The 27047-nt window shown below is 44.7% G+C and overlaps 1 protein-coding gene across 1 annotated transcript in view; it reads left to right on the top strand.

Moving 5' to 3' along the window:
- Window positions 1-21481, top strand: part of LOC146817842 (G protein-coupled receptor family C group 6 member A-like) — a 119461-nt gene extending 97980 nt beyond the window's left edge. The window contains exon 6 of the mRNA XM_085611305.1: window positions 19463-21481. Within this exon, the coding sequence (XP_085467431.1) occupies window positions 19463-20517 (1055 nt within the window). The 3' untranslated portion in view covers window positions 20518-21481. The remainder of the gene's footprint in view (window positions 1-19462) is intronic.
- The last annotated feature ends 5566 nt before the right edge of the window (window positions 21482-27047 follow it).

Raw genomic sequence — 27047 nt, 5'->3', positions numbered from 1 at the left:
CCCGGAGTCAAGGAAGACAGTCACCCATGCACTCATCACCAGCAGACTGGACTAATGAAACGCATACTACTCCGGCATTTACAAGTCCCTACTCCAGAAATTACAGAACACCGCCGTCAGACTCATCCTCAGCATCCCCCGGCACGAACACATCAGCCAACACCTACGTAGACTCCACTGGCTCCCCGTGGAGAAAAGAGTCACCTTCAAAATCCTCACTCACGCCGACAAAGGCCTACACAACAATGGACCCAAATACCTCAATGACAGAATCAACTTCCACGTACCCAAAAGAGACATCCGATCTCCAAACTCGCACTGGCCGAAACCCCGCGCATCCACAGAGCCAGAACAGTTGGCAGATCCTTCTCCCACATTGCATCCAAGACCTGGAACGAGCTGTTTTTTTGCCGCTTTGCATGTCAGTGATATTTATCGCTAATGACATGCAAAGTAGGCATTCCTAACTAAAAGTAAATGGAAACACTCGCAAACACACCTTCTCCCTATTATCAATGCCCGCGTTGCGATAAAAAAGTTGCGCTAACCGCGATTATCGCTGGTTCCTCCTAACACCTGATTGAAACCTGACTTAGCCACCTTTTAAATAGGAGGTGGATTGTCAGGCTGAGGCCACCTTGGCTTATTACCAAGGATTTCACTATCGCAGTAATTATATTGCTGAATTTCCAGCGATGACCAGTCATTTTGCTGCTATCTCTTGATTTTTTATCGCCTTGGAGACACGCGTTGCTGATAACGAGCTATCTCCTTGATTAAAACCAGCGATAGCCGGCAGTAAATAAATTGACGCTAAGCACGCTTTACAATATTTATCGCAAAGCATTGCTAATATGCCCCTCAATGTTCAATAAACCTTGGCTGAACTTGGCTTATTGTTGGTCTAGTACATTCTATGACTCATCAAGTGAAAAAAGTGAAACATGAATGAAGCAGAATCAGATGTAGACATAATCATAAAAATGAAGAGCTGGTAATCAATTAGAACAAATTGGAAAAGGTGATCAATTAAAGAACTACATCTCCCATCATGCATCTGACGGACGCCCAAGAAACCAGTGCCTGCGGATCATAATAACCATAACCTGCGTGACAGAAGTACCCGTACTATCCATGCAATGAGTGGGAGCAGGGACATTTTAAGGATTTTGGGGGCCCTGGGCCAAGCATATTTTGGGGGCCCCTGTTAGGAATAGTTTTGAATTCATGATCCAATTTCAGCTTTTTCATGCCCTCTTTGGCTGGGTCATTGAAAATGCACATGCACACTCGTCCAAATTCTAATGATATTTACATGTAATATTCAGGGATAGTTATGTGCATGGGCGTAGGAAGTGTGGGGGACGCGGGGATACATCCCCCCCAGATTTTGGAGTGGGGGGACACGAGGGATAAGGGTGTGGGGGACGAGGGGACAAAGGAATTTCCCCTCTCCCTTCTGTTATCACAGGGCCATTAGCACGCGAAAGCACTACCTAATGGCCCTGCACTTGACCTGCCTGGAGTCAGAGGCCACCCGCCCTCTGCCTTTTGTTATGCTGCAGGAAGGCTCAGCCGTTCAGGGAAGGGCAGAGAACGGAGAAAAAATAAACGCTGTCTCTTTTCCTTCATGGCAAGGACCGTGTCCACTACTCCTGATCTGCCTCTGGCGGCTGCCCTCCTCTCTTTATTCCTCCATCTCTTTCTGTCTCTGTCTCGCTCCTGCTTACGCGCTGATTTCAAGAGGCAGCTCTTAAGGTACTCTCTCTTGCCTCTCCTTTTCTTTATGTGTTCCCCTGTGAAATTGATCCAAAAAAGGCTGAACACTTTGGCTGTAAATGTCCTCATTTTCTGACCGTTTTCTATTGAAAAGAAACACCTCGGAATGGAGAGAAAAAATAGTTAAATACCTAAATAAAGCAATACAGAGTGGACAGCAGACAGGCCAGACTGTTATTTACACCCACACACATTAGCGCCACTTTACAGAGTTTGCCAGTGAAAGCGCTACTTTCTTTTTTATATTCTTTCCTTGAACAACATTGTTTTCCCAGGGTGGGTAAGTGCGCCATTCCTAAAGGGACTGCAATACCTGGTTGATGGGTAGAGTGGAAACGTTTAATATGATCGTTTTCAACTTTTTAATTATTTTAGCTTATAAAATGCGGCTCTGTGTTTGGGGATGTGGTCTTTTTTAAACCAAACTGCATACATTTTGAAAGGATATAAGCAATGGACATTGAAAGGGGTCCCTTCCTGGTCCTGTAGCCATGTCTTGAACTTTTCAGGCAAAATCACTTACTGATTTCTGAATAATGAGTTTAAAACCGTTAAGGTAACCATGTTTTTTTCTGATTACAGTTCACATGCTTTGCTTATTCTTGCATTCCCTATGAGTGTTTGCTTTTTCCAGGGTGTTATTCATTTTTTTTCAGGCAGCATTTTACTGTTGTCTAGTGCATAATTTGAATTTAGTCGCAGCACAATTGAGTTGTGCTGAAGGCAGTGCGAGTTTCTCTCAGTGGGGCAGTATGTTGTTCAGTGTGGGAGAGAATGTGGCATTCTGGCCAGAGCTGCTGAATTTGGAACTGGAGAACCATGTTCAGACCTTCATGACCAGTTCACCATACCACACTCCTAACAGAGCTTATTCTGATGCTACACCTTAGAAGGCCCGATAGACCTTAGAAGCCCAGGTGTCTTAGCACCCGCAGGTGGACCTGTCCACCACAATCCATACTGCAGTTCACTTGCAGTCTTACGGGCTGGCATATGAAGAAGCACATCCTAGATCGACAGTGAATCTGTCACTGAGGTCACAAGACCCTTGAGGCCAGTCCACCTCACCCATTGGTACCGCCATTGGCCTTTTTCCAGCACTAGCAGTGCAACTTGCCAGGGGTTGGCAATGTAGGATTTGCATGCACACCAAACTTAGGGGGTGATTATAATGGCAGTGGGACCGCCACGTCACCCCGTCAGTGGCGGTCCCACCGCCATTGGTGACTGCATCACAGCCCGCAATATTACAATGGCGGGTGGTTACCTGGCGGTCGGAAAGACCAACCACCACGCACCCGACGGGCTTCTTGAGTCCGCCGGTGTGGTGGAGGGGCTTGTGGTTCCTACAATGCTGGTGGTGCCTACCATGCACCGCAGCAGGGATTACGATGTCCCTTACCCGCCAGCTTATCAATGGCGGTTCACCTGCCATGGAAATGCTGGCGAAAGGGACATTGGGGGCCCGTAGCAGGCCCCTTTACCCCTGGCCCTCAGACATGGGTCCTGGGGGGCATCTATGATGCCCCACAACATATCACTGCACCATGTGGCAGGCACCGATATATTTAACATGTTCCTTTTTTTTTTACTTTGCGGCGGATGATGCAGCCAGCAGCACCTGCTGCAATGTAAAAGATAGGCACTGCGAACACCGTAGTGGCAGTCACATTGTAATGCCTATCGTGGGGCCCCCACCTGGAAGGCCAGCGGTCCCATTCCCCGATTCGATGGCGGTGGTACTGAAGTCCGCCTGCCATCGTAGTCAGCCCCTAAGTTTGCATTTTATGAATATGATTCAGCGGGAAATAAATTGATGTTTGCAATTTAATTGACTTTGGTTGGCCTCTTATCTATGAGATTTCCCTGTTGAATGTATCTTTACATTATACATTTTTGGTTGTATGAATTGATTGCATACTACACTCTCCTACAGGTATTAATTTGACTGTCATTAGGAGTGTCTGGAACCAATTGTTTTCTTAGGAATTGTTTTCTTTACTAACCTTTGCAAAGGGCCCTAAACCTCACAGCAACACAAGTCACTTTTATTTTAGTAATTTGGGATCTGTTTGAGCTACAAAATAGTTTTGGAGGAAATCGTTAGATTATGCAGCAGATGATGTATTATGTGGCAAATATGATACAGCCATAGTTAAGTGGAAAACATTTTTCCACTTAATTTTGCCCCAACATTGTAGTTGATCAATTTGTAAGTTCCCCAAACCCAAAAGTCGAGTTTGGGCACAATTTGCATTTTAAAAGCAGCCCTATAACACAGGGCTACTTTTAAACTGACCTCAGGCTTCAGCAGTGCACACATGCAGGGACATTTTAAGGATTTTGGGGGCCCTGGGCCAAGCATATTTTGGGGGCCCCTGTTAGGAACAGTTTTGAATTCATGATCCAATTTCAGCTTTTTCATGCCCTCTTTGGCTGGGTCATTGAAAATGCACATGCGCACTCGTCCAAATTCTAATGATATTTACATGTAATATTCAGGGATAGTTATGTGCATGGGCGTAGGAAGTGTGGGGGACGCGGGGATACATCCCCCCCAGATTTTGGAGTGGGGGGACACGAGGGACAAGGGTGTGGGGGACGAGGGGACAAAGGAATTTCCCCTCTCCCTTCTGTTATCACAGGGCCATTAGCACGCGAAAGCACTACCTAATGGCCCTGCACTTGACCTGCCTGGAGTCAGAGGCCACCCGCCCTCTGCCTTTTGTTATGCTGCAGGAAGGCTCAGCCGTTCTGGGAAGGGCAGAGAACGGAGAAAAAATAAACGCTGTCTCTTTTCCTTCATGGCAAGGACCGTGTCCACTACTCCTGATCTGCCTCTGGCGGCTGCCCTCCTCTCTTTATTCCTCCATCTCTTTCTGTCTCTGTCTCGCTCCTGCTTACGCGCTGATTTCAAGAGGCAGCTCTTAAGGTACTCTCTCTTGCCTCTCCTTTTCTTTATGTGTTCCCCTGTGAAATTGATCCAAAAAAGGCTAAACACTTTGGCTGTAAATGTCCTCATTTTCTGACCGTTTTCTATTGAAAAGAAACACCTCGGAATGGAGAGAAAAAATAGTTAAATACCTAAATAAAGCAATACAGAGTGGACAGCAGACAGGCCAGACTGTTATTTACACCCACACACATTAGCGCCACTTTACAGAGTTTGCCAGTGAAAGCGCTACTTTCTTTTTTATATTCTTTCCTTGAACAACATTGTTTTCCCAGGGTGGGTAAGTGCGCCATTCCTAAAGGGACTGCAATACCTGGTTGATGGGTAGAGTGGAAACGTTTAATATGATCGTTTTCAACTTTTTAATTATTTTAGCTTATAAAATGCGGCTCTGTGTTTGGGGATGTGGTCTTTTTTAAACCAAACTGCATACATTTTGAAAGGATATAAGCAATGGACATTGAAAGGGGTCCCTTCCTGGTCCTGTAGCCATGTCTTGAACTTTTCAGGCAAAATCACTTACTGATTTCTGAATAATGAGTTTAAAACCGTTAAGGTAACCATGTTTTTTTCTGATTACAGTTCACATGCTTTGCTTATTCTTGCATTCCCTATGAGTGTTTGCTTTTTCCAGTGTGTTATTCATTTTTTTTCAGGCAGCATTTTACTGTTGTCTAGTGCATAATTTGAATTTAGTCGCAGCACAATTGAGTTGTGCTGAAGGCAGTGCGAGTTTCTCTCAGTGGGGCAGTATGTTGTTCAGTGTGGGAGAGAATGTGGCATTCTGGCCAGAGCTGCTGAATTTGGAACTGGAGAACCATGTTCAGACCTTCATGACCAGTTCACCATACCACACTCCTAACAGAGCTTATTCTGATGCTACACCTTAGAAGGCCCGATAGACCTTAGAAGCCCAGGTGTCTTAGCACCCGCAGGTGGACCTGTCCACCACAATCCATACTGCAGTTCACTTGCAGTCTTACGGGCAGGCATATGAAGAAGCACATCCTAGATCGACAGTGAATCTGTCACTGAGGTCACAAGACCCTTGAGGCCAGTCCACCTCACCCATTGGTACCGCCATTGGCCTTTTTCCAGCACTGGCAGTGCAACTTGCCAGGGGTTGGCAATGTAGGATTTGCATGCACACCAAACTTAGGGGGTGATTATAATGGCAGTGGGACCGCCACGTCACCCCGTCGGTGGCGGTCCCACCGCCATTGGTGACTGCATCACAGCCCGCAATATTACAATGGCGGGTGGTTACCTGGCGGTCGGAAAGACCAACCACCACGCACCCGACGGGCTTCTTGAGTCCGCCGGTGTGGTGGAGGGGCTTGTGGTTCCTACAATGCTGGTGGTGCCTACCATGCACCGCAGCAGGGATTACGATGTCCCTTACCCGCCAGCTTATCAATGGCGGTTCACCTGCCATGGAAATGCTGGCGAAAGGGACATTGGGGGCCCGTAGCAGGCCCCTTTACCCCTGGCCCTCAGACATGGGTCCTGGGGGGCATCTATGATGCCCCACAACATATCACTGCACCATGTGGCAGGCACCGATATATTTAACATGTTCCTTTTTTTTTTACTTTGCGGCGGATGATGCAGCCAGCAGCACCTGCTGCAATGTAAAAGATAGGCACTGCGAACACCGTAGTGGCAGTCACATTGTAATGCCTATCGTGGGGCCCCCACCTGGAAGGCCAGCGGTCCCATTCCCCGATTCGATGGCGGTGGTACTGAAGTCCGCCTGCCATCGTAGTCAGCCCCTAAGTTTGCATTTTATTAATATGATTCAGCGGGAAATAAATTGATGTTTGCAATTTAATTGACTTTGGTTGGCCTCTTATCTATGAGATTTCCCTGTTGAATGTATCTTTACATTATACATTTTTGGTTGTATGAATTGATTGCATACTACACTCTCCTACAGGTATTAATTTGACTGTCATTAGGAGTGTCTGGAACCAATTGTTTTCTTAGGAATTGTTTTCTTTACTAACCTTTGCAAAGGGCCCTAAACCTCACAGCAACACAAGTCACATTTATTTTAGTAATTTGGGATCTGTTTGAGCTACAAAATTGTTTTGGAGGAAATCGTTAGATTATGCAGCAGATGATGTATTATGTGGCAAATATGATACAGCCATAGTTAAGTGGAAAACATTTTTCCACTTAATTTTGCCCCAACATTGTAGTTGATCAATTTGTAAGTTCCCCAAACCCAAAAGTCGAGTTTGGGCACAATTTGCATTTTAAAAGCAGCCCTATAACACAGGGCTACTTTTAAACTGACCTCAGGCTTCAGCTGTGCACACATGCAAGCGCAGAAAGGGCTGCTGGCCTCTAAACTGCCATGCCCTATTATATTCTAGGGACTTAAAAGTGGTTCTAATCCCCCTGCCCTATTATGTACTAGGGCCTTATAGGAGAGGTCATGCCAATCATAGGGGTACCCTAACCCATAGTGCACCCTAGTGTATGTAGGTGTTTTCACTGTATTTGTAAGTGCCTCTTTCAGAATAGCACTGGCTGTTTAGGCAGAGGCCAGGGTCAGTCAGTCAGGTACCACCAGTACCAGTCAGCAAAAAGTTGGGGAGTGCCCAGGGCGGCTTTGCAACACTAGAGAAACACAAACTCAGAATGTAAAACATAACACCATGGTTGGGGGGTTCTCTTCAATAATCAGAATTGATTTCTATCCTAATGAACCCATTTTCCAACATTAGGATAGGGAAAGACTGGGGAAAAATCACAACGTTCTAATCTATACAGTGAAGTTTTTATGCAGCTCTTTGATGACGGTTATTAGCTCACTGTTCAATGTTAGGATTTTAACTTATAAACTTCTAATACCAAAAGAATATCTCAGACAAAAGCAGTAACTCACTGACCTATTGAATTAAAACTTTCACTAGACAAGCCTTCGATCTCTCTCAAAAAAAGAACATTAATCACCAAAGTTATCTTCACATTTTTATTGTTGCCTGAAAATTGCTGGAGACCAGGAATGCAGCAGCAGGTACTTTTCAAACCCTAATGCACTTGCAAACACGACGCCCCCACCCTAAGTCAGCGGCCTTTGTTTGCTTTGTGCATTAAGATGCAAGATTCATATATATGTTTTTTTAAAACATTTGGTCTCATTACTATATGAATGTAAATAACAATAAAGCATACATGCAAACTGTGACTACATGCCCGCTTTCCTCAATATTTCACTCCGAAAGTATGCGATTGTATTTGTTTAACGGGCGGTGATTTGTATAGGGTCACTGGAAAGTGCACAAGGTTGTCCCTGTCCCCCCCAGAATTTTAGTGTCTCCTACGCCCCTGGTGATGTGTGTTTTCAATATTGTAACGTAGCAGCTGCTCACTAATATTACTGCAAATAATCTCTGTGACACTCTCCCATTTCTCATATGTGTGGTTCTGATTTGATTTTATAACTTGTTTATGGCTGTTGCATGTCATATAAACACAACTTTTCTCTACAAAATGTCTATAATAGACACTCACATATCAATCACATGGAAAATAAAGCAAAGGAAAACGGTATTTGAAATAATCTGTGTAAGAGTTATTCAAGGTCATCAGGGCAAGACTGCAGAACAGAGCTGGGTCTGTCAGGGGTCCCCCTGAAGGTCTGGGGCCCTGGGCCAGAGCCCACTTTGCCCCTGCCTTAAAACGTTTCTGAGTGAAAGTTTAATTGTGGGGTTTCTAGTACCCCAGAAACGACAGCCTCTGGTTTTCTGCACAAAGCAGTGTAGTCAAAAAAATGTCAAGCTCTAAATAGGAAGATAAGAGTGAGTGTAAATCATTTACTAACCGCAACCATGAATTAGAGAACGAGTTCCATGCTGGTCATACCGAAAACACCAAATAGGTGTTCAAAAAACTGACCTAACACTGTGCACAAAGTTCAACTAACTCACTCCTCCAAGAACAAAGTGCCAGTATTAAAGCAGAACTCGCTGTTCGACCTCCCAGACGCAAGCGGCGCATCTTAATTGCGGATGGATTAAATCGTTTACCCGTTTGGGAAAAGTGCTAATTCGAAAAAACATGCCGGTGTGGAAAAACCTGAGACCAGGCGGTGAAAGCAATCAGACGTGCTGAATTGGGCGAGTGCTTGATTTAAAAAATGCTGGTGCTCGAAATCATGCAACTAAAAAGAGTGAAAAGAGATTACTGTAAGGAGTATGCATGAATACTGAAAAGGGGCCTGAAGAAATAGGGCGTGAAGGAATACATGAACAGAATAAGCAGTGGCCTATTTGACAACAATATCTTCACAATAGTAAAACTGTGTTGCATAACGGATTTTGATGATTCTACAATGAATCACAACTAGTAAAACGCTTGTAACAGAGCAACACTGTGTAATTTAGCATATGCCACAATCAGAAAAAATTCGAATTTTCACATGACCAAATAAGTTGTGGGATTCCTCTTAGACAATAATGTGCAGAAAAAAATAATAAGAAGAGCACAACGATAATAAATGCGTTGTGTAACGTACTTAGGTGATTGAAATAGCGTTTTTGAATCTGAGAAATTGGTGTATGCGGCTGGAGACTCGCAATTACTAAAAAGGTGATAGATGTACAAAAATGTCTACTGGTCACCGTCAGTAAAAATGAGTGTGGGTGAAAGCATGATACTTCATGTTTACATATGCTCTTCTTATGATCCTGTTGAGGGTGTGAAATCGTATGGAAACGATTTAGAAGATCTAGCTAGGTTGAAATGAATTGCTAGTAAATTAAACTGAATTCATCCGGAACAAAGAGACAAAAAAGGAAGAGAAAATGGAAAATAGGGAGCTGTTGATGTATAGAGAGGTAAAAAGGATTATATAGTGAGGTGTACAGAAATTATCTCTCAGTTTGGCACTCCTGGCATGAAGTGATGATTGGTTGTAAGTAGCATGTCAGTTCCAATTTATCTTTAAGACCCTTCGGCGCAAGGGTTTCCATAATCTGATCCAATGTACCTCTCTTTGTGATAGATATTTGGCTGTGTCTCTGCCCTGTTTCTCAGGAACTTTTTCTAGGACAGAAAAACGAAGTTGAGCTACATTGTGTCCTCTTTTGTGCCAGTGTGTCACCAGGGGAGAAATGGGGGTCTTCACACGTATTGTACTCTTATGTTCAGTTATCCGAATTTTGACCTTGTGCTCCATCTTTCCCACATGATGTAATTCACAAGGGCACTTGAGGACATAAACCACGCATTGAGTATTGCAGTCAGAAGTGTGTCTCAATAGGATGGATTTCCCTGTCCTTGGATGTGAGATACTGGCTCCCTCCATGACATTATTGCAGTAACTGCAGTTGTGGCACTTCATCAGCCCCTTATGGACTGCAGCAGGTGATTTTGTGAGTGGAGACGTGATCTCTCTTAGATTTCTCATCCTGGTATTTGCAAACAGTGGAGGAGCAGCAAACAGACCCCTGAAGTCTGGTTCTGTTTGCAGGAGTTCCTATCTCTTTCAAGTGATTTTCTTGATGGATGTTGATTTTGTGGAAAATGTCAATGCAAAAACCTCTCTTTTTGTTGTTTTTCCAAGAGTTTTGTCCTATGCAAGTCAACCGCTGGTTTTACTGCTGCATCCACAATCTTCAGCGGGTATCCACATTGTTGAAATTCCTTCTTGTAGTGCTGGATTGTAGCCAGATAATCATCTGGATTAGGCGGATGCACACAAATATGCCTTGTATATCATGTGTGCACCGTCCAGTCAATGGGGATACATGCTTCCTACGGATTTACCTGCATTCCAGCACCCACTGGGTCGTAGTCTTCAGGGTCCAGTGTAGAGGGGACCTGGAGAAAGGTATCCACACCAAAAGCTGTCGGGGAGAAGTTGATTTGGATGAGTATGCACCCCAATACCATTGTTTCCGACAAATCGATGCAGGCAGTCAGACCGCCATCGTCGGGTCGTCGAAAACCCACATTGTAATCGGGACGGCGGTCAGAGATCCCTGTACTGCCCTATGAATGCTGTTTTTCTCCGACCACTATCTCAGCGGTTGGAGAAAGGCTGTCGGAGTAAGCGGTCTTTCAGCGGTAGGTCAGAGTACAGAATGCATGCATCGTAATCCAGCGGTTGGACTGACCATTTTTGAGGAGACTGCAGTCGTTGTACAGCCTCCAACAGGACCGCTGATGTCGGTCCAACAAGCATTGTTATCAGGCCCTTAAATCTTTATCCTCCTGTATGAATTTTATACAGAAAGCAATCCTTTTTACCTACTTTTTCCCCTAGTATCAACAAAGCCATTAGGGCTTGCATTAATGTGATAAACAGCATTTGTCCGTGGAACAATGTAAACAGTATTTGTGAGTGCCTCTGTGCGCATGCATTGGCACATGAAAGTGAGATGTTTTGGCTTGCCTATATTTTTCCTTCTACTCTTAATTTTCGCCATACTTTACTGCTTTCTTGATCAATCCATACTCAGTTTTACTTTTTTGCCTCAAGTTCTTGACAATTTAAAAGTGAAACTTTAGAATGAACAATCTGAGAACTAAAAATCTTGAAACTTTCAGGTTTTGCATTCACTGGGGAATGACATTGGGAAGGACATATCAACTGCAAGTGCAAATACCACGTGCAGTGCATACATGGACATTAGTGCTCCTCACTGCAACTCGAAGTTGGAGTTCATAGAGGCTGACTCTAGTTAAAGGTGTATACATTGACGGTTCAGAACAATTGAAAAGTTTGGGGAAAATAAATATTATATTTCTTAGAAGTAGTGAGCCAAGTTGTCCCAATTAAGAAATAAAGAAAGTGAATAAGGAGAGTGAACAAAGATGTCCAGGAGTACTTCTAGGCAGGTGTGATTGGTGTATCCTCTCCGGAGTACTCATGTGAGTAAATATGCATTTGAAAATGTAGTATGTTTTTATATATGCATGCCCAAATTTAGCTCAGTGAATTGCCATTCAATAACCTTTTTGCTTTTCAATGGTAACAATATGTTTCTCCATGCAGAGCCCATTACAGAGCAATCCACTAATTATACATGCTTGATATACTTTTCCCGCCAGAAAACTGATTTATTCATGCCCATAAGCCTGAATTGGTTCAGAGTGGGAAATGCCAGCAAAGGTCTGTAAAGGCTACAACCTTACTTGCTTGTTAATGTTCACCACATTTTGCAAGTGCCCTCACACTATCTGGTAAGCCAATAATGGCTTTGGAAAAACCATTCAGGAAGATTGGCTTATCCTGTTTCCATGCTTTGCATTTGACTAGAGGGGGAAGTGGGTTTTAGACTTTCTGATTCTCTGTTTGGGAATCCAGTTCCTATATGTGTTCAGCGAAATGGATGGCATAAACCACTCAAGAATGGAACACAGGACACTGTAGACTATGTGTTGGGGCTCAGAGCCAAGGCTGAAGAAGAAGAAGAAAGGTGAGGAGTGATGGGACATTCCCAGTGTAGTTTTTGCCACCCCACCAGAACCACTTGGTGTGTTTTGCATGTCAACTGCATAAAAATCCACTTTCACAGGTTAGACATCACAATGTCCATTGTGATGGATGGTGGAGAAGAAAAGGAGAACACGTTTTTCCATGACTTATCACATATTGAAAATGATGTTTCAGTGGCAAGAGTAGCAGGAGTTGTACTCTTGGCCATAGTGAGACTATCTCTAGATACTGGGTCACTGGGTCACTCTTCAACCATGATCTCACTGACACCTGGGCTCACCAACCGATGCACCTATGATACAGACCAGGCACAAATGTGAGCATAGGGTACCACTACTAGCCATATTAAGCCGAACAATGAACTCTTCTGTTCTAATATTCATGACCATTTTCACTGAAAGGTCAAACATACCCTTATTTTATAGCCACAGATTGTTAAATTGAATTTATGTTCTATTTATTACTAATGAGCACTGCCAGGTAATTTTCCAGCCAAGTAATTTCAAAGACCATATCACATTGACTGAGAGTCATGCCCCTATCTAGAGGGGTGGCTAGGGCAAAATGATGCTATGTGCCTGTGTAACAAACAAAGGGGTATATTCACAAGGATCTATCGCTGAGTTAACAGCACTTTATCGCAGCCAAAGTTGCAATAAACTTATCGCCCCAATCACAAGCTGATGTTAACAGCCCACAGCATCAGTATACCCGCGATAGCAGCCGCAAAAAACATCGCCACAGATGACTCCCGCAACTATCGCTAATGAGATGCAGAGTATGCATTCCTGTGCGAAAACCTGCGACAACACCACACCTCAACATTCTCAACAACCAGCCAGATCGGCGATTAGAACACAAAACAGGAGATAAGGCGCGTTAGGACCCAGAAACTAACACCTGCTGAAAAGTCGGACGACAGCCTGCACCACAAAAGGGAGCCTAGCCCACAGCCACATCGGAAGGGCAACAGATGCCATGGAGCCACTGGTCATGCGGCTGGGACACCCAAGCGGGCCACAACACCCAGCGCCACCACCCCAGGACCCCAACCCCCACCCGGAACACCCCCCACCCTGGACCACCACAGAGGCAGCACTGACAAAGACAGCGGACCCCCAGGAAATGCACCAGCCTCACAGACCCAGCACCTGACAATGTCATTGCCCACTACAGGCTCAAAAGGACAACCATTGTATGCATCCTGACCATCATCTCCCAACAGGCCGACGGCACTAACACAGCAGACAACCAACATCCCACCCCACACAATGCTGCAGGCTGTGCTGCACCTGTTGGACCCTGGTAACCCCCAACCAACACCCGCCAGAGTCAGAGGAGTCTCACAGCCAGCTACATCCAAGTCCCTCACACCTGTCCTGGACATCACCATCAGCCTGGTACCCCAGTCCCTATACGTCCAACACAATGCGCAGGATCCACTGGAGATCAAGCAAGGACCATACGCAATAGCTGGATGCATGCACGTGTTGGGGGCAATCCACAGCACACATGTCCTACCTGTGCCCCCTGGTGACACAGCACACAATCACCGCAACAGAAAGCACACGTCTCACATCAATGTGCAGGCAACATCCGAACACAGTGGAACCTCTACCAATGTCACCTCCAAATACCCAGCCAGTGTGCATGATACCTCCAACCTCCGACAGTCCATCAGCAACCAGCGTTCCCAGTATGGCGCCAAGGGAAATGCACAGCCCCTTGGCAAGTTCCAAAAACACACTCCACTCACCTCAACTCCACAACTATGCAACTCACACCTCTGGCAATGCACATGTAACAAAAGCACAACCAACATACAAAACAACATGCCTGTTACTCCCCCCATAAATCATGAGAGGAGTGGGATGGCCCGGCATATGCCAGGCCAGCATAGGGGTGTGATTAAAAAGCACATAGCCCTGGGCATGGTCTTCTTACGGAAAGCCCAACGTCTCTGCCAGGGCAGTGCCTCTCACCACTCCACGAGGCCGACGCCATGCTCGTGAGCAGAGTTGGCTGCGATCCTGTGCGCCTGCTGTACCCCGGCCCGCTGGAGCCCAAACCCGTCACGCCCGCCCCTGCGGAGCCAGGCCACACTGATCACCTTCTGACACGACGTGTGTCAAAGAGGGCCCACCACGTGCCTGTGCAAGCTCCAAGCCCGAGGCCCACGACCTTGGCAGCCTCTCAGACCATCACTGCCTCCACGACAGAGACCCACTTTACTCCTATCTCATTGACGTACTCTACTGCCGCCTCCAGCCTACATCACGGTCAAGTAGGTCACAAATTTGGAACTGAGTCTTGATTACACAATGGCAGAGCACATATGTTCATTGCAGATTTATATCAGTGTACTCCCTTCGATGTGGTGCCACCAACTCTGTGCATGACATTCTTACGACATATGTCTGTTGTCCCCTGCTGACTACTGCCTTTGGCCAACACTACGGACAAGTAGGTCACATATTTTGAACTGAGTCTTGATCATACATTGTCTGTGTACGCACAAGAATGAAGATTCTACTTCACTGTACTCTCTTCAGTCAGGTGGCAGCAACCATGTGCATAGAATTCCAATGACACGTGGCTGCGGGCCCTTGCGGACCGCTGCCCCGACCCACACTGCGGTCAAATCGGTCACACACACTTTCGAATTCAGCCTTGATTTATTTATCGCTGACTTGAAGTCATTGTACAGGCCTTATCGCCGACTGCATCACCTTTCAGCCCCGGTGCCACTATGACTATTCCCCGAGACCAACGGACACTTTCTGGTTGGACTTTGGTAGTGACTGAGTCCATGGACTTGGGGTTGTCGTCGCCATCATGGCGGTGATTCTGACTTTGTGGCGAAAACGAGGCCGTGGCATTCCACCCCTCCATTTGCTGCTTCCGGACAGCTTCCACCCTCTGCATCATGCCCTGAAGGACACCTTCCACGATCCCCCGCAACCCTCCGCAACATTGAGGACCCGCTGAGGTCGTATGGCCCATCTGGCTGCACCGCAAGTCACTGTCCAGTGGCTGGGTGTCTGTGCCGGCCGCACTGCATCCAGGGCCACTAACTCTGTGCTGGTCATGTCTGGGACCCCCTTCTTGTGAGATATTGGATGGCCTCTGAGGTGATGGCCTTAGAGTCATCAATGCCATGTGTCTGTGGCCCTGCGCTGTCCACTGCCTCCGGCCTCAACTGCGGTCCACCAGGGCTCACACATCAAATCGAGTCCTGACCGGCCTGGATGTCGCATCACTGCAGGAGGCACATGCCACCACCGCCAGGACCACCTTCAACCACCAGAGTCGAAACGGTGGTCCTGACAGACTTACGGAGTTGCTCACACCTGTCGTGGAGGCCATCATCAGACTAATACCCTGCTCGGCACTCCAGGTGCCACTGACTCAGTGCACCGTAAGCCATCGTCCATTACTGATTGAGTTTTGTGTTGTGGAGAGGTTGCGCAGCAATGTCATCTCAAGCAGTGTGGGAGACCTGGGACGTTGATGAGGAAGATGATGCAGGTCTAACACACCCCACTGCATCTGCATCAGGAATATCTCAAGGGGACACAATCCAAGACTTTTTCTTCACATGGGCGCGCTCAGCTGTAGTGCCCCAACCTCAGTGCACTGCAACTCACGGACATTTCTGTTAGCATGTTGTGTGTCCTCTGGACTTTCTCCGGCTCCCTCCATGTTGCTCAGCAGTTGACTCTGTTATGCAGGTGTTTTAAGTTTCCGTTGCACTGGTGTCCACTATTCAAGTGGTTGCCAGCACCAAGCACTCCGTTCGGGCTGGTTTACACTCACCCCACACACATCCAGCACAGGCGTCACTGTACTTGTGGCCCTGCCAATAAAGGGGCCGGGCGCACATGCCCGTAGCCAGTCAACATAATATCTGCGTGTGTCCCTGTGGTCTTGTTGTATACCTGAGGGCCCTGGGCCCTAAGACATTACATTGTGTTGTGTACCGCGGATGCAGACAGGTCACCGCAGGCAGCGGGTTAGAGCTTGGACATGTAGCTTTGTTGTCACCCACTCAATTTGTAAGGGGAGTGGCCTGGGCTGCCGTACGCAGAGCCAACGTGGGTGTGTGACTGCTATTTGCGCGCCCCTGGGCGTGGTTCTGTACTGTGAATGTGCATCTGCATGTGTCTCTATGGCAGTGTGGGTCTCCTTTGTGGGGTGAAGGTGGTCCCAAAAGGTTAATAGACACCAGCAATGTGATCTAGTTTGCCTTCCATGGGTTCGGACCCCACCCACACCCATTTGGCCACCTCCTTTTGGCGTGCTGACACATGGCATTGGGGTGCCATGTGTGGGTGGGTGAAGTGTCTTGAGCCAGCTGTGCTTGCCGTGCTTCCTGCTGTGTGGTCTGTTGCAGGCTCTGTGATCTTCTCTAAGTAGCTTGGCTGCCCGGGTCCTGGTGGTGGGTTGCGTGGGATGTCCATGGGCTGTTGTACGGCGTCGGTGTCGAAGGTGTGGTGGTCCTCTCCAGTATCACAGATGTGTTGTCTTCTGTGCTCTGCTGGATGTGTTGTGTGCAGCTCTGCAATGTGAAGCGGAGAAGCATGTTGACATTGTGTTGCCATGTATGTTGGCGCATTGTTCTGGTTAACATGCAGACTGTATAACAATGTACATTGTGACTGTTTGAGAGGTGCTGAATACTGCTGTGGGACAGTGTACATTTTGACTACATGACAGATGTGAGGTCGTACGCGTTCATTTCCATTTCACAGTTTCCTGCTCTGTCAGATGTAGTAGGCATGTTTCTGTGCATGTGTTCTGCAGTGTCGGCTTTGCGCTTTGTACCACGTTTCCGTTAATGTGGTTGTGCTGTTCTTGCTATGTGTGTGTGCTGCAGTGTGCCAAGGTGATCAGGGACATGATCATGGGTAATTGTGGGTGTGCAGTGTGCTACACCTCATTGTGCATGTGTGCCATTGTGCCCATCTCCCGCCGTCCCCCCAGTCTCTGTTCGTTACTCTCCCTATTGAGGTTGTGTCAGGTCCTCTCGAGCTGTGTCCATACTCTCTGCTCCTTGCACCATCTCCACACTGATGACTGTGGCCTCGGTTTCCTCCAGCTCCTCCTGTGGCAGAGGACTACCACCTCCTGTCGCCGTTGCTGCCTTCCTGTTGGCAGCGGGTTTGTACCTGGTTTAGGTTGTCACGTCATGCCAGCACCACTTGGCCTCCTCAATCGGTCTCCTCGGCACTCTAACTGTATTCCAGATGGTCTACTTGTGGGTCAGTTGATAGCAGTGTTCTGTCACCTCCATAACGCTGATCTGGTATTGCTGCGGACTGCACCCCGTTTTCCTCTCCCTCTTCTCCTCGGCCGTCCCCATCCCCTTTGTTCCTTGCTGGTGGTCTGTGGGGGTTGTGGGGTTCGCGTTGGCCTCTGCATTCGGTCAGGGTGTATCCATGTTGCTACATGCTTTGGCTTGTTTCTGGTGTGTTGTTTCTGTGGTTTTTATGGTGCATTTTCTCACCAGACGCGTGGGATTTGCAGGTCTGTGGCTGGTTTTCGCTACTTTTTGTACAGCGATTGGCCTCATTGCATGATTTTTAGCGTTCGCGTTTCTAATTTTTACGGCGTGACGTTGATTTTTGCGCGGCCATTTGACTCGTTATCTGGTGACTATCGCATGCTACCGCCACGTTGTGAATACTTGGTTGGCACGGCGTAAATTTCCAGCGATAGGCTGCGATGTTGCATTAAGCTACTCTTGCGGTAGTTATCACACGTTCTTGTGCATATACCCCATAGTGTTCTCTGTGTACCATCCATTTAACTAACAAATATTGTTCTCTGATCTGCATTTTCTAACCTGCTGATTCCACAATTTGCTACAGGAGCTAAAGAAAATGTAAGCACAAACACAGATATGTTTTCCTCAGCAGCTCTGTTTGCTTACCTCACCTTAGTAATTGAATAACCCTAAATAAGTAGGTAATTACACATCTATCCATAATGGTTATACACCCATATTGGGCATCACCCCCAGTTTACTGGGGTTGTTGTTTAACATAGTGACGGATAGTCTGTGTGACCTCAAACTAGCATATAAAGAAAGAAAGCACCCAGGTGCAGCCTAACAGAACAGCATGATCTAGTTCCTTTAGAGATCCTGGATGTAGTGTGTGATTTATCACAAACGAAAATTGCTAGCAAAGTGTCATATTTATCAATATTTCATGCAATGCAGCAAGACAACCTGCTGCACTAAGTGAAAGGGACAGGGCAGAAATGCACCATATTTACCAATATGTGGTGCGTTCCTGCTCCCTACCTGCGCTGGTGAACAATCTGCTGCCTGGCACCAATACAAGCACCCTTGTGCCATGGTACATGGGAGCCTATGTTGCAGGCAGATTTTATTTTGTGCAGGTAGATACACCTTCCTGCCCAAAAACAATTCTTAGAGGCTTTTTTCTCTAGATGTGAGGCAGAATGCAGCACACTTAGAACAAGGGATCAACCAGGAGAAATAAAGATATTTTTCCTCCTTATGCCTCCCCTGGGAAGGCGTAGCATTTTGACGCTTTCCCAGGTTTACCAGTCTTGGTACATCTAGGAAGGAGCCAAAATCGAGGGTTGGTTGCATGGGACTTCCCATGATCCACCTATGGAACCTCATCACAGGGCACAGTAACACAAGGCAGTGACTTTTTCTGCCTTGTGTTACTCCAGATTTTCCAAGCAAAATGTTACCATGCATGGTGGCCTTGCTTTGATTAGAAAATCTGACTTTAGTATTAAGCTGCCCTTGCGACAGCATGCGTGATGCAAGGGCACCACAATTCATTGATAAATATCGCCTCAAGTGTTATATGTTCACTACAGTTCAATGAAATTTTTGTTTAGAAATGGTCACAGGTAGTAGTAGAGTGAAGCACAAAGTCTTTGCTTTTCCACAGGATTATATTTTCATTTTCTTGTTGGGATATTCTGAAAGATAAAAAAATATAGGTGTGCACTGCTGACAAAAATGCACATATGCTTCAGAAGGAAATAAGGTGCTCCGACTAGCTATGAAAAGCGACACCTCAATATGAGTTTTGGAAATGTTAAAGTTAGAATTTTCATATCATGTGGCTTTTGACTTAGTCCTTCACTATTTTCCTAATGTGTCTTGCAGCTCTTATACATCAACTTTAGAAAGTAGAAAACATCCATGCCTTCAATATAGAAATTTGCATAGTTTCAAAGAGTAAAACATATTGCATTTCATTTTTCACACATTTCTGTTTTTGTCACAGATCTGAATGAATGCTCAAAATGCCCAGAAGATAAATGGTCCAATAATGGCAGCTCCAACTGTGAAAATAAATCAATTGAGTTCCTCCACTGGAACAATCCCTTTTCCATTGTGTTGATGTGTATCGCTGCATTTGGATTCCTTACTGTGTTGGTGATACAGGCCATTTTTCTGAAACACCGGGACACACCAGCGGTCAAAGCTGCAGGTGGAGCCTACTCGGTTGTGATGTCTTTCTCGCTTCTCACAAGCTTCCTGAGCACAGGGTTCTTCATTGGCGAGCCTACTGATGTCACTTGCCAGATACGACAAACTATGTATGGCATCAGTTTCACCCTTTGTGTTTCATGTGTTCTAGTAAAATCTCTCCGCATTGTCCTTGCATTCAAATTAAGTAAAATGGACCAACCCAGCCACAAAATCACTTACCAGCCAGCAGTGGTCATCATTGTTGCAACAACCATCCAGATTTTGATTTGTGCAATGTGGCTCATATTCAAACCTGCGTCACGTAACTCTATCTCCTCAACACTTCAGACCACATTACTGCAGTGCACTGAGGGCTCATATGTGGCCTTTGGGATCATGCTTGGGTACATTGGGCTCCTGGCTTTGCTTTGTTTCGTTGTAGCTTTCAAAGGCCGGCACCTGCCAGGCAAGTACAAGGAGGCCCGCTTCATCACCTTCAGCATGCTCATCTACCTGTTTGTGTGGATTGCTTTCATCCCGATCTATATTTCCACAGTTGGAATGTATCTCCCCGCAGTACAGGTGGTTGCCATTTTGGCTTCAAACTATGGAATTATTTCATGTCACCTCTTGCCCACATGCTATGTAATATTTTTTAGGAAATCCATTAATAATCAGTCCTGCTACATGCACAGTATCCGTATCTTTCACAGAGCAAGAAGGCCGATCTTTTCCCACTCGAAGGGTGCTTGTGATCCAAACACTCATTCTCATAATGTCAGCCCAACAATCCAGCCTTTTTCACTGTCCAGAAACGTGTGTGTTAGCATGATTCCAACAATGAGAAGAAGGCGGAAAAGCTGCTAGAAATTAACTGCATTAAAGACTATTCTCTACATCTTGCTGTTATACACAATCTCTGCTTCTCTTACCCTCAGGAGTTTATGCAAGTAGAGCTTTAACATGCAAAATATATATTTATAAATGTTACACAGTGGCGGTAAGTTAAGTGTTACTATTTTCTGTAGTGTTTTTTGGGGGTTTGCGAATCACTTTGGCATGTTTAAAGAAACCTTCCCAAAAAAATAATCTACCTCAGCTCCTTCCTGAAAAGTTCAGGGGTGATTCGTCAAGTGGCGGCTGATTAAACAGCAAAAATGGCTCAAAGGAATGACTCTAAATTTGGTAGGAAGCTAGATCTCTATCCATAAAGTTTGCTTTTTGTGATTTAGTGTAAATCCATTCAGTAGTTTTTGAGAAATTACTGGTAAAAAACTTTGTGCATCTGAATGGCTGGGGTCATGGGAGGTTCCTGAGAGTCCTGCGATCATGCACCTTAAAATATCAGAGTAAGTGATTGGATTGGCTGAGGAGGCTTTTATTCCCACCAGTTGCCTTGCTCCCACAAAGGCGAAAGGCTTCTATGAACTCCCATGGGAGCTTGCACTCTGATTGGCTGACTGCAACATGAAGAGAAATGTTGTAGCTGCCATTTCAGGACACAGGACTTTGGTCCCCCTGTCCTGAAGGTTAAAAAAAGTTAAGGTTTAAGGAAGTGGCAGGCCAGGGGGATACCTTGACCTGCTGAACCTTATGTGTGAGTGTCAGATGGCAGTGGTGCTAGTGATAGTTACTTGAAATAACTATAACTGTTGAAGTGCAGTGTTTTTTTTATTTTAAATGTTACATTTAAGCTGACATTTTTACCTAACTGTAGCTTCACTTTAACCATCGCTTTTTCAGTGAATTTCTGAGTTAATACTACACCTAACTATAATGTCACTTGTTTTTGTGAGTGAAATAATATATATATATATGTGTATATATATATATATTCACTGAAAAAACCATAGGTTTCAGGGGCGTTATAGTTAGCTGGACATTTCCCTCGTACAAAACCCTAGAAATTCCCCTGTTATAGTTAGTTCAGCTGACTATAATTGGCGTCCCCGCAATGCACTGCTGATGACATCACATATTACATCACTCATGACATGGTCAGTGACATCACTGATGACATCACTGATGACATCTCAAATGGCATCACTGATGACATCATCCATGTGACAAATTAGTGCACCTTCTCACACCCTAATATAACCTTTGATACACTGACTCAAAATTTCAAACGGCCATTTTGACAACCATAGATACTCCAATACTAATAACTACACACCCACTCATTGACTTTTAGGTCTACATACATGTCCACTCACTCACCTGTACAGTCACTCATACTTACAGTCACTCTGTGCATTTATACACCTATATAGACACTCACACACCGCCAATCATCCATTGAGGTACTGACACATCTAGTAAGTCATGCAAATAATTAATCACAGTCCAATTTACTCACCTATACAGTTAAACACACTCAAGTTCACTTACTCATAAAAATACTAACAAATTCTGTGTCTTCCTGCAGAAAAACAAACAGCACATGACACAGATATCCTTGCACTATGGCACATACAGCCACTCCCAAAATCACACACTCTCACATATAGATAGTTTTATACTCTTACACACATATACACTGCGTTTCACATATGTAGTTACTGACACATGTACAGCTGAGATATACATTCAATCACTAACACACCCTTACATACAGTCACCCAACCATACAGTCCATCACAGATGCACTCTTAAAACCATGCACCCATAGAATCACCCACTCACACATCTAGTCACAGAGTCACACACACCCTACCCACACAAACACTCAGGCACCCATACAGATACTCAGACAACCAATCAATTACCCATATAGACACTCATATAGCTATTCACAAAACCATGCAGCCACTTATACACCAACACACAGACACATACAGACATTCACACAGTTTAGTCACTAGTCTGCAGTAAGATACATTTAATGACTCACTTATAGAGTCAGTTACGCACCTAGAAAATCATCCATTCACACACTTGTACACCCACTTATTCTTCAACAGGCCTTTCCCTATATATATTAAACATATTAAAACTGTTCAGAAACACATACTCAATGGATGATGTCATCAGTGATGTCATCAGTGCTGTCATTTGAGATGTCAAAAGTGATGTCATCAGTGATGTCACTGACCATGTCATGAGTGATGTAATATGTGACGTCATCAGCAGTGCATTGCGGGGGCGCGAGTTATAGTTAGCTGAACTAACTATAACAGGGGAATTTCTAGGGTTTTGTACGAGGGAAATGTCCAGCTAACTATAATGCCCCTGAAACCTATGGTTTTTTCAGTGAATTTCTAAGGTTTTTTAAATGCTAATTCCGAACTATAACGTGCATGAAACCTATGGTTTTTTCAGTGAATTTCAAAGGATTTTTAAATGCTAATTCCTATCTATAACTTCTCTCTAAAGATATCATGAAAAGCATTTTTTTTTAAAGTAGGGTGCACATTAGTTTTGTGGAAAAGTATCTTTGTGATTGGTTAAGAAAAGCAGTTTCAACGTGGAGTACATATCATAGGATAAAATTTGCTCAGCTCAACCACACCTGCTACTTGCATTTGGAAGGCACTGTTCGAACTTAAAACATTTGTGAAGTTTTAACCTGCACGTGTTGTTAAATGTTCAAGAAAATGTTGCAAAAAAAATATCGTAAAGTTTAAAAAAATTGATGAACTTTTAACCTGGACATGTTGTAGAATGTTCTAGAAAGTGTGTTGATAGAATACGTTGCACTTCTGACTTCTATGTGTTGTTGAATATTAAAAAAACGGTTCATATGGAAAATTAAAAAGAAACCAATACAGAAGTTTTGAAACCTAAAAGAATCAAGGAACTATTCTAATTTATTCTTTACATGTATTTATGTGTGGAGCAACACAATTATAGACACAACAGCACCAGGAAGAGAAAGAAGCAGGGAGTGGGGGGAGGGGGGAGATGGGCAGAATGGCACACATGCACAATTAAGTACAACACACATATAGACTAACAATGGCCAAAATGAAAAACACCAACAAGGAGCACAAGTCACACAACCCGCCAACATCACACCACTGAACGAGCATAGAAGTGAAAACCACACTGCATTCATACAGGATGTGTACAAAGGCCAGTCGTTAGTGTTGTGGGATGTCTGCGACCGTGGTCATCATGGATGAGATGCCCAGCATGTGGCACATGGTCGAGTTCACTGTGTGTTATTTTGCCAAACAGCTGCTCCTCCCTCCCATGAGCCCCCACACTTTTGTACAGTGCGCTGTTGTATCTCGTGCACTCGTACGGCACACCATTGTAATGCCTATTTGCGCATGTCCTGCTACATTGCAACTATTCCATCACAGTGCCGTTTGGAGGTGGTGCATGCCACTTTACAACATCAACTGTTGCGGCTCTTGTAGCAGGCCACACCAGAACACAGAGACACACTTACCGCACTTCCTGTACACGGACATGTCTGAGACACCCCGTTCCCCTTGCTGGATAGGCACACCCCTGCACTGACCTGTGAACCCCAGACCAGCACACGCCAGTTGTGCATGCAGGAGGATGCGTGCACTGAGGTGACAGCACACTGTGATGTTGCAGGGCTCGTGCCTACCATGCTAAGACAATGACCACAGGGACACCCTTGCTAAAGATGTGGGTTTGGGGGGCATTGGCGGTCCTGGAGTTGTTGAGATGAGTCTTCTGGCCCCCATGGGTATCCCTGTATCATGCTCATTGACTCTATGGCACCTGTGGGTGTTCTGGTGTGGCTCTTGGCTGTGTTCCCTTTCATGGTGCAGGTAGTTGTCCTGCTTAACACCAGCAGAAAGCAGGTGTAAAATCCCTGGTGCTAACATGTCTTATCACCGGAATTTGTTTCGCATTGCAATTGGTGTGAAAGTTGTGATGTGATTTTTTTCGTGTGCAGAACAATATACGAACTGAGCAGTGTATCTCGTCAAGATCCAGCACCTGACGCACTATTCCCAATCAGTATAAATACAATGAGATTTCTTAATAGATTTTGTGTGTACACTGTAAGTGCAGCCAATACCTGATTTTAGTATTTAGAATAAATCGGAAAGGTGCACCTCATGTCTTTTTGCACAGGAACGGCTAGTCTCCATTTTATTATCAGCACTTTAACGGAAGTAAAGTTGAGATAAATCTAACACACTATTCAGAAGTTGGTGCAAACTGCAGATATCACCAGTATTCCAGCGATAAGTGCCCCAAAATGTAACACCATGGTGGACTCCATCAAATAACAGTAATAAGAACAAGAAAGAGTCACACAGCAGTTTAGAGAACAACCAAAAACGTTATTAATTTTTTTTCAAACTTTATTTTTTATAATTATAAATATGTAAACGATAAACTATTTTCAAACTTAATTTTTTTATTAACATATATATGAACAATAAACTAATAAACAAAATGTATCAACAATAATACAAAACAACAAGGCGGAACACTCCTGTGGGGACCATGGATGTCGACGACAGACCTGGAAAATCAGAAAGATTGTTAAAAAAAAAAACAACATGCTATTCTCAACAAAATACCACAAGAAACAAATCACAGATATATAAAATGCATACAGCTAACACAATTTTATAAGTTTAACTAACAAAAACTGCAAATGTTGCCGCTTTAAAATATTTACCGAATCTGAGGATTTTTTTTTGCAGAAGGCACCACGCCCACAACGCTTTTCTTCAGTGGTGAGGACATTTTTTACTTTTCCCAAGGGGCAACCAAAGACCAATGCCACCTTGGTCACGTGCAAGGTTTGCAAAAGAGTTCTGTCATGAGGGGATCCTAACAAGAAATACTCGTACGGCACGGCAAGTATGATGAAACACCTAAGGACCATTCATCCGAACAATCTTGCACGAGAAGAGTGCAAACAGATGAGAAACACTCCTATTCTGTGTCTGTAAAAAAGAATCACAAATAAATGCATATTAATAACTTTCAAAAATATACTATTCCATTACTGTACAAACATATTTTACATAAATACTGACTAGGGGGCATATCAACAAGGGCTTTATCTCTGCTTTTTTGGCTTTAAAAGCCAAAAAAGCAGAGATAAAACTAGCACCCTATCAACAACAGGTTGCTAACATGCAAATTTGCATGTTAGCACCCTTTTACTCTACGCTTCCCCTTGCATCTCTAATGAGATGCAAAGGGGGCGTTCCAGAGTAAAATAATAGGAGAAATGTCGCTAAGCGACATTTCTCCTATTATCAAGAATATCGCTAACCCTGTTAGAGACAAAAAAAGCAGCGCTAACCGCGGTTAACGCTGCTTTTTTACATCTGGTATTTTTCTGATTTAGCCATGATATCCTATGGAAGGAGGATATCATGGCTAAGTTTGTCTGTTCCTATCAACAAGCTAACGTGAGATTATCGCTCGGTTTCCAGCGATAATCTCACGTTAGCCACTTAGCGTGAGGATTTTTATTGCTATTGAGATAAGCGTTGCTAATAGCACGCTATCTCAGCGATAAAAATCAACGCTAGCCGGCGATAATTATCCTAGCGCTAAGTGCGCTTAGAGATAATTATCGCCGGTTGTTGTTGATATGCCCCCAAGAAACTATGTCCCTGAACCAAAACTGTGACGATGGTTAAATCACTACATGCATAGTGCATACTACTTTGAAGCAGTTCATGCCCTAAAGCCTACCTCACTAAAACTCTACATGCTAACTGACTAAATGATTACAGTACTATAAGGAGACACACTGGGTGAGTGACAGGGTGTTTGCTAGAAGAGTATGAAAACTAACTAGGGAATTAAAGGTGTGAAACACAACTGTGTAGGTGATTAGAGGACTGCATCCATACTGGATAGGCATTTAAAGCAGTCCATGTGCTAAGGCCTGGCTCACTGAATGACTACTTGGGTACTCACTGAATGATTAGAGTACAGCAAGGAGAATGCCTAGGTGAATTTATAAGTGCAAAGCTTTTCGCACAGGGAATGGATTAGTACTTGGTACTGAATGGGTCACTAGAGGAGTGCAAAGGCAGTGACAAGATGTTTGCTGGACTGTATGGATACTGACTAGGAAATTGAAAGTGTGAAAGACATGTGTCTAGGTGGTTAGAAGTCTGCATGCATTGTGGATAGGGGTTTGAAGCAGTCCATGTGCTAAGGCCTGGCTCAGTGCACTGACTGAATGATTAGAGTACTGCAAAGATAGTATCTTGATGAATTTATAAGTGTTTGAGTTTTCACACAGTGAATGGATTAGTACATGATGCTGAATAGGTCACTAGAAGACTGCAAAGGGAGTGACAGGGTGTTTCCTGGAAGTGTATGGATACTGACTAGGGATTTGAAGTTGTGAAAGACAATTGTGTAGGTGGTTAGAGGACTGCATGCATAGTAGATGGGGTTTGAATAAGTCCATGTGCTATGACCTGGCT

The sequence above is a fragment of the Triturus cristatus genome, chromosome 6 (genome assembly GCF_964204655.1).
Source record: "Triturus cristatus chromosome 6, aTriCri1.1, whole genome shotgun sequence".
Taxonomy (NCBI): Eukaryota; Metazoa; Chordata; class Amphibia; order Caudata; family Salamandridae; genus Triturus; species Triturus cristatus.
The sequence above is the reverse complement of the archived record's forward strand: the minus strand, read 5'-3'. Positions and strand labels throughout refer to the sequence as shown.